This window comes from Tachysurus vachellii, chromosome 1, assembly GCF_030014155.1.
Source record: "Tachysurus vachellii isolate PV-2020 chromosome 1, HZAU_Pvac_v1, whole genome shotgun sequence".
Taxonomy (NCBI): Eukaryota; Metazoa; Chordata; class Actinopteri; order Siluriformes; family Bagridae; genus Tachysurus; species Tachysurus vachellii.
In genome coordinates this window covers 35,930,567-35,939,808 of record NC_083460.1, presented here as the reverse complement: position 1 = coordinate 35,939,808, position 9,242 = coordinate 35,930,567, and the positions used below count along the sequence as shown (strand labels likewise).

Sequence of the window (9,242 nt, the reverse complement as noted above, 5' to 3'; positions counted from 1 at the left end):
TGGCAGCTTGGATGTATTGGGACTTGAACTCTTATCCTCTGATCAACAACCCAGAGCCTTAACCACTTGAGCCATTACAGTGTGGAGTCCGCTGCAACAGAGTGTCGCCTTAAAAAGTATGTAAGATATTATATACACACACACACACACACACACAAGATTTAACTTAATTGAATATCTGTGTGTCCTTCGGAAAACGTCATGGCACATGGATGAAACACACAGACCTGAGCATATTATTTGTTGAGGTGTTTATTGACCATTATATTTAGAACTGTGAAATGTTTAAACCAAAATCTGGAAAGTAATTTTCTTTGGTTGAGTTTAGACATGCTCGAAACGCCCTCTAGTGGCAGAAATAATCCACAGGAATTTTTGAATGGTTAATACCTTTAGAAACCTTTCAGGAAATGGAACCTGCATGCACTTGTTCTGTATTATCTAATGTGAATATATTATCTTATATATGAATGTATAGCCCTAATGTTTCCTATAGAGGCTCAAGACTGTAAGATATTTGTTTCCATTTAAATTTGGTTTGCAGTTGTATATATTAGATGTTCATTCAAAACCGGAGCATGTTTCAGTTCGGGAAATCGTAAACAGTAGAAAATGTGTGTTAAAAAATAAAGATGTGTGCTGTGGTGATAATGTCACCACATATATGGATTTCCCAGACTTCTACAAACACAGCTCCCTCCAAAAGTATTGGAATGTCCGAGACCGTGTGTATTTATTTACTTATTTAAATCAGAATATGAAAATCAGAATTTCTGCTTTCATTTTTTTTGACCACCAAAAATACTGGAACATGTGAGTGGGAAGTATATATTATTGCCAGGTGTGCAACAATTAAATAAGGTGCTTAAATAACTGCTTGCTCTTGGTTTCTTTTGTAGAGTGCAATTCTAGTTAAAAAGTATAAACCAACATGAAGACCAGTAAGCTGTCTTTTGGAGAAGAGGGGGGAAAAGGGACACCGATATATACAATTCAGAATGTACTGAAAAAGAAAGAAACCGGTGTTGTTCTAACAACAGGCAGTGAAAAGCTCAGCCAAGGAAAACAACAGCAGTTGATGAGAGCTGTGAAGAAAAAAAGCCTAAACAAGTGACATCAACCTCCACAATGCATCACAATCCAGCGTTTGAAGAGGACTTCAAAAGCAGAAATATAGAGACCAGAGTGTTGGGAAGGCCAAAGTGTGGAAGAAGAAAGGATCTACTCATGATCGCTAACCCTAATGTTTTCAGTTATAGCACAAAGGAAAGGCTTTGTTGTTCCAATACTTTTGGAGGACACTGTGTTCATAATACGGACTCTAAATTAATGCGATAAATCCACTGATGTGTGTTTAACCACAACAACAACAAATACAACATTCTCTTTTATTATTGTATTATATTGATAAATGTCTTCCATCTGCAAAAAAGAAAGAAAATACAACATGGAAAAGAATAAACTATAAATATGTACAAGTGAATTCACATATTTATCCAATTTGTATAATCTCTCTTTACATCACATGGGTTAGAATTTCAAATCTGGTGCTTCACATGTTCCAAAAACTCGCTCGAATCAGTACACAGAACCCTGTTTCATATTATAATCTCTGTAGTGAATGAAATGCAAACAGAGCCGATCTTGATCAGCATGTTCACAACAAACTTCTTCCTAAACACCATAAAAATAGGCATTTCACCGAGCACTGCTTCGAATCACAGGACACCACACAGGAGACGTGGCAGGATGGAAACAGGTCATCTGTCACTGTTTAAACCTGTGGCCTAATAATAAACAGATCACCTGAATGCTCAGATGAAGCAATGCAGGAACTGGAGGGAGTTTAAAGTCCACACTGCCTTACTGGGGTCGCTCACTGGCAGTGTAATAATGCTGCTTTATGATGTGGATTATTTTGATTCGGTTAAAACCACCAGCACTCGAGTCTGAAGGTACATTCACATTTAACCTATTTCACCAAATCAGCCAATAAATTCCCCATCTCTGACCAGCAGGAGGCGCAGTTCTTGTCAATCGACAATTCCTGAATTTAATTTAAAAACGACTCCGATGTCTGAAAATGTAGTTTCATCGGTTTGACATACAGGAAAGTACAAATGTGAGCAATAAAAACAATATGTTAGATATTTTACCTCATTATCATAAATGTAGTAACTTAGTCAATATGAGAAAATTTATCATTAGGAGAAATATTTTGCACTGGAGCTAGAAGTAAAAAGTCTAAACCTGCAGTATTGACACACATGATTCATGAAGTCTTTAACCCCATAAAACAACTGAAAAGCCAAATAATTGTGTATCATGTCAAAAAATAAAACTACTGGAGTCATGCAGTTATAAGCACATAATCAATGATGGAGTGATGCGATGCTTATTGATTCTTTTCCTTATAACAGCACATTTAGTGTTATACCACAGCAATTATTATTTTTAAATGACCAATTAAAGAACACCAGAGCATAGTTTTATCCATTAATAATTACATTTAATGTTGTGTGAAAACACTTAGTTCGTGATGTCACTTGCGTTATAAGCGTAACAGTGCGGACACTGGAGACTCCTTCAAGGAAAACTTCAGCATAAAATCTGTTTACTTGGAGCATCATGCAAGTCCCTGTGTAAGACCTGCATAGAAGGAGTGCACTGAAACTTGTTAGAGCTGCGGTTATAGAAAGGTAAATCAACAATTTCCACCAATCAGAATTGAGAATTCACCAAGGCTGTGGACGTATACAATGTTTTAGCTCTGTGACAAATTCAGAGACCCTGAACAACTCAACATGGTTTGAGACAAGTGTGTAATGATTTTGACATGGAATCTGCATGATGCTGAACTAACACCTATAAGCACCTCATACTTATTTACTACATTATCTACATACAGTAGCTCCAGTGCAAACTAAAGGGGAAAAAAACAACGTCTGTATTATGTCTGACTGCTTTATTTGGGGTTTTGCTAAAAGCAGCACACAAACCTGGAATTTATTTTGTTGAAATATGAAAAATATGAATTGTTTAAAGGATTAAAATGGAATAAGATTTGATATAATTATATTCCATATTCATATTTGTTTTATTTTAACCGAATTAATGTGGCACTGATTAAAGCAGTACTGTAAATTCTGTCCAAGATGACAACAAACAAATCTTTAATCTTGATTCTTTGTTGCTTTCATGATCGGGTAAACCGATGGAACCGCAGACATCAGAGTTGTCCTTTAAGACCGTTTATATTCTATTAAGTTTAAAGGAACAGCTCTGACAAAACGAAATAAATTTAGTCCTCACTCTAACACAGTCAGTGGATCAGTGCAATAAGATCTTTATCCAAGATGGTCATAAATGTTGTCGTGATGGCTGTGAAACCTGTGTGAGGAACACTAAGGTACGAGGTGGGACGCACTCTGCATCATACACACCTATTCACATGTAGGGGCAATTTAGAGTTGTTGTTTCGACTACAGGCATTTAAATCAAGAGGGGGCAAAAAACAGATCCCACACAAAGCCCATGAGAATGCAGGCAGTTTCAGGGACCACCTTATTGTCCATTAATGTTATTGTTTAATTTTAATGTTTATTACTTACTCACACCTGTTCACTTCTTAGCTTATATATTAGATGGAACCTTTAATAGTTCTCTATCCCAAGAAAAATTGTGCTGCAATTTATCATTTCAAGTTAGAAATATTAGTTTAAAATGAAGAACTTCATTACTGGAATATTGTTGTTTAACATTATTGTTAACAACAGACTGAAGTGAAGGATCAAATTCTGGAGAAGCGTTGTCCTCCTCTTCTTATTTTTTTTAAGGTGCAAACTACATCCTGGCTGGCCAAGTATGTTTTGGTACAATTAAAAAATGGTGTACATTTCACTTTTTGGCTGAACTGTTCCTTTAAAACTTTGCATCACTGCGTAACATTTATTTTTTATTTTTTGCACTTCAATGTACACTGCATTTCGTGTTCATAAATAGTCTGTTTGCAAACACTTAAAAACTATACACAGTGAATTTCTAAAATTATTCTGCACCTGATAGAACAAAAGGATCAAAAAATTATTTACTGTAGAAGTACAGAACACACATGTATACATGCGCGCACACACACACACCCCTGCCATCTACCTAATACTAGTCTCCATTTGGTGAAGCAGCCAAAAAACAAACCCTTTAATTTCCATTATTTAAAATCGAAAGTCCTGAAACTAAAGACAGCAAAAGCACATAAGATAAACTTTCTTTTCTTTTGCTCACGTCATCAAAGAAAAGGCATAAAATCTGTGTAAAATGAGCATCTTTACCCATCAACAACAAAGGATTTTAGACAGGCACCCTCAGAGAAACACTCCAACATGTTTCAAGTAATCACAGACCCCCCCCCAAAAACAAACAAACAAAAAAAAAACTTAATATTAATCTAACAATCTGCATCACATCTGGCTTAAGATTCATTTGCAGCCTCCGTCACCATCTGTACAAGAAGTAAATAAAAATAACTAGTATTTGTTCCACGTAACTCTATATAAAATATATATTTCAACTCATTACAGAGCCATCCCTTCAGGTAGATCAGAGCGTCAAAGCAGGAGTGTGCAAAGTTCGGAGTGTCAAAAGCCTTTTGTTCTCTGACTTCAGACACACATCATAAATTCCCAAAAACTCCTGATCATCCAAAGCCACAGATTAACCCACATGTCCCCACTGCAGGTGGCTTAAATAATCATCATCCATTTGGCTTAAACAAAACAAAAATAGGCTATTAATATATAAATAACAGAAAGAAAACGTTTTTTTTTTTTTAAATAAAAGGAACAAAATCCCTTAAACATTTAAAAGCTAAGCTGAATCACTGCAGTTCTGGTACAGCTTGTCTGAGGTTCGTTTAAACACAGTGCGAAAAAAAAGATCTCTCTATTTCGCACCCTTTCTCGAGTATCATCCGTTAATGCAACATCTAATCTAATTCTAGGCTAGTTAATCATTCACATGAAAAAGGATCGAATCAGACTTCACTACTTCTGTTGAAACGTTACGACATTTGCGTTACATGATAGTGACGCCTCGCGTTCTCTGTGGACGGAAAAAGGAAAAACCCTGCAGAAGCGTCTGACTATAACAAAACAAAACCTTGTAAAGTAAACGAGTATACTGTAGCCGCTGCACAAAACATACAATTCTATTACATCAGATCGGATCAGCTGGAGGTCCTCTTCATGAACGAGGACACGGTTACAACTAAAACAAGCTTAGATATCACAACCTAATGCTTCCAATAAATACTGTAATATAAATGGCTATAAAACTATAGAACAATTAGATCATACAGAATTTGGGGGAGTTTATCTAGCTATTTAAAGGTGCTTTAGAAATTAGACACAACACAATAAAAACCCATTCGTTTTTAGATGTCAAGCCACAGAGAAATGCCGTAAAAGGTTCAATAAATAATTTACTTTAAAGTCGTTCTATGTACAAGTCGAGTCCTGGATGAACCAAACTATGACGAATATTCAAATATCATAATATAATACAATAACAGTATATTATTATATTATATTGTATTATATTATAAATCAATATTTATTACTCTTATTTTTCAAAATGTCTTCAGAAGAGAGCACAATGCAAACGAAAAGAAACATTTAAAAACATGGAGCAGAAAACAGAAATCAGGTGAAACTCATTGAGGGATTGAATCACAGAACCTCAGAGCTCCGAGCCTCCAGCTTTAAAGACAAGCAGCGAATCTGAACTGAGTCCAAATCTTCACATCACATACACTCGAGAGTGAGAAACGGCAGAAACCTCGGCTTGTGGATTGGATTTTTAAAAGCCATGTGATTTGATCATTTTGACGTCTACAGAATATAAGAGGAGTTCACACTTAAAGGAATACTTAAGAGTTTTTTTTTTTTTCATGTAGCACTTATCCACCAAACCTGCAGTATATGTGATTACCACAGGCTTTAAATTATTTAACTGTACTGAGAAAAAGAACCATATATCATAAAGACATTTACAAAGGAAGTCTATAAAAACATTTACAAAAGGGCAGTTGTTGTAATCAATCAATAAATAATTCATTTATGCTAAATAAACTGATACCTAAAAGTCCTAGACACATTACAGTTTTTATGTTTTGTTAAATATTTCTTCTAGGTATATCTTCTCAGAAATAAGTACATTTTAGTTTGCATGCCTCAATGTTTGAGAAATTTAGCTATCAAAATGTGATAGATGTGATAGCTGGTTCTCCAAGAGCTTTAGAATGACCTTTGCTTCAATTTCTTTTAAAAGAAAGGCAAAAGAACAAATAAAAATCTTATTTGAATATTTCACTTTTATGGAGAATGTTGGTGTTTTGCACATTGCTGTATTTAATGATTTCTTTAGTCCATGATGTCCATGATTCAGTTCCAGTAAATTACACTGGATTTGAAAGTGACAGCTTTGATAAGACCTTTGGTGTTAGAATGTACTAACAATTTGCATCTTTTGCGACTTGATTTCTTCCCCTTTATTAATGACTTTTAATTTGCCCTTAGTCCTACGTGACCCAAGTCAAAATCTTATCCCTTGAAATCTGCACATATGCTACTGACCTGGTGGACTGTAATGAGGATGAAAAACTCTGATGTATTCCTTTAAAGTCTCAACTTTTCTTATGTCAAAGCCATTAACATTTTGAGGAAAAGAACATTTTCTATCAGCATGGAGATCCAAATTATAACGCTCATGAAAAAATTTGTTCCCTACCCCTACTGTAGCAACTTGTTGAGACGAATCTGTGGAAAGCCCACGGTGTCATAAAACTAAGAAACAAGGAATGATGATTATTATGTTACAGCACGGCCCTCTGGGAGTGAAGAGCTGATAAACCGGGACAACTCCCTCCAGCCTGAGCTTGACTTAGACCTATGAAGTTACCGCTGTTTACCGAGACTGTGTTCGAAACAAAGGCACATCGTCATCAAACAGTTTACACTGAGAGAACATCACACAGACCATGGAGGCTAGGAGCCTTGACTTTTTCACTTTCTCTTTTCAGGAAGCCGAAAAAGAAAGGAAGAAGAAAAACAAACGGTGTGGGAAGCACCCGACTTCCTGTGAGGTTGGCAAAGCAGGACAGCTCTGTGGGCAACCCGGTCATGCTGGAGAGCAGTGAATGCATGCGCACACACAGACACAGACACACATACACACTTCTATAAAGAGGTTCTCTCCAGCAGGGTTGGTGTCTGGACTTCTCAAAGAGACTGTTTGTACCGAGCTGCAAGTGTTGTTGCGCCGTCCTATTCCCCCACCCAGGCCTGCCTGGACGAGGGGTTATACGTTTCAGACAGGGAGTTTGTGGGTAAAGAGGGCTGGAGTGATGGCCACCTGACAAACGTTCTCTTTTATTCATCATAACGAATGCCAAAGCATGAAGGGAAAGCCTCTGTCTAAAAGGCAACTCTTGTCTTTGCCATTAGGGTCCATTTCCCTTCCTCAAGGCCACAGAGGTCAGAGGTCATACGAAGACTTTGGCGAGGGCGTCGGCTCCGGCACTGCCAATGTAGCACTTGGTGGGGTGGAACGCCACATCGTTAATCGACTCCTCAAACTTCTTCCTGTGAGCGGTGAACTCCTGAATGCACGTCTTGCTCTCCATGTTCCAGAGACGGATGGAGCAGTCGTGACCTGACACACAAAGAGATTTGACTTTTGTACTCCAACCAAACTGATCTAAAAAGTCTTGCAGTCGTAGCAGAGGCTGGACATCAGGACAAATATCCTACACTCAGCCGTGAATACTTACTTCCAGACATCAGGTAGAGGCCGTTAGGATCCACTGCTAAGCTGGTCACAGCGTCCAGGTGAGCCACCATGGAGTGAATAAGTTTACCTAAGGATGAACAATAATAGACAGGATTTATACAGCAGACATGACTTAGTTCAGGCAATAACAGTCCATTATAAATTCAGGGGAATAGTTAAAGAAACACTTATTTGAAAAAGGAGCATAAATAACATTTGTGAATGAAAATGGAAGAAAACGAAATTTTATACAGGAATTAGAATGAGTTTATGATGAGTATTACTGAAGCCTTATGTGCATGTTCTGCAATGATTATGCTTTATTAAAGCATTAATGAGGCGTAATGTGTGTTCTAGAAGGTCTGAAGATGATGTTCGTGCACCATGCATGTGTTCTACAATGATGATGCTTTAATAAGTTATTAATGAGACTTGGGTGTGTTGAGAATGAGAATGTGGGAATAAATAATGAACGAGGCATCTAAATGAGGCAATAATTTAGAATAATAAATGAAACGTGTTGGGAGTATGAACTATACTTGAAATGAGGAAGACAAATTTCAACTAAAACTACTACAACAATAATTACTACTTTAACAACTCCAACTACTACAATTACAACTCCAACAATGCTCTTGTCAAGGCCATGAAAGTCTGATCATCTGTATTGGACTTATTTTACTTCTTCACTGATGAGTCTCTCTTCAGTGAGCGAGAATCAATAGGTGATGCATCAGCTCTCAAAAAAAAAAAAAGAACTAAAAGCACCTGCTCAGCTGTCAGTCATTCCGACTCTATACCTACAGTGTTTTCATAATAATAATTTCATAAAAGCGGGACCCGCATCACTAGTTCAGACCCTTAACACCAACACTTGAAATTTAGCTTAGGTGCCTCCCATTTCTCTGGATCATTGCTGAGATGTTTCTACACCTTGATTGTTAAATTAAATCAACCTGTGGTAAATTAAATTGATTGGACATGATTTGGAAAGGCACAAAACTCTTTATAGAATGCCTCACAGCTGACAATGCACATCAGAGCAGAAATATTAAAAGCCATGAGGTCATTGAGGAACTGCATGCAGAGCTTGAAGACAGGATTGTTGTAAGGCACAGATCTGGGAAAGGCTACAAAAGAATTTCTTATGCAGTGAAGATTCCCAATGGCACAGTGGCCTCCATAATTGGAAGCAGTTTGGCACAAATCAACTCTTTGATTCAAGAAATGAGCAATCTGGGTTTAAGGACCTTAGTAAGAGAGGTGACCAAGAACCAGAAGGTCACTCTGACACTGCAGATTGAACTGTTTGGCCTCAATTCTTAAAGTTATGTCTAGAGGAACCCTGGCACCACTCATCACCTGTCCAATACCTGTCATGCATGTTACAGAAAGCATCCTCATACTGGGAGACTGGT

The 9,242-nt window shown here is 37.2% G+C and overlaps 1 protein-coding gene across 1 annotated transcript in view; it reads right to left on the bottom strand.

The window, feature by feature from the left end:
• Positions 1–1,374: 1,374 nt before the first annotated feature.
• Positions 1,375–9,242, bottom strand: part of strn (striatin, calmodulin binding protein) — a 52,114-nt gene continuing 44,246 nt past the window's right edge. The window contains exons 17-18 of the mRNA XM_060884932.1: positions 7,826–7,912; positions 1,375–7,707 (exon numbers count right to left, since the gene is read on the bottom strand). Coding sequence (XP_060740915.1) covers positions 7,538–7,707; positions 7,826–7,912 — 257 coding nt within the window. The 3' untranslated portion in view covers positions 1,375–7,537. The remainder of the gene's footprint in view (positions 7,708–7,825; positions 7,913–9,242) is intronic.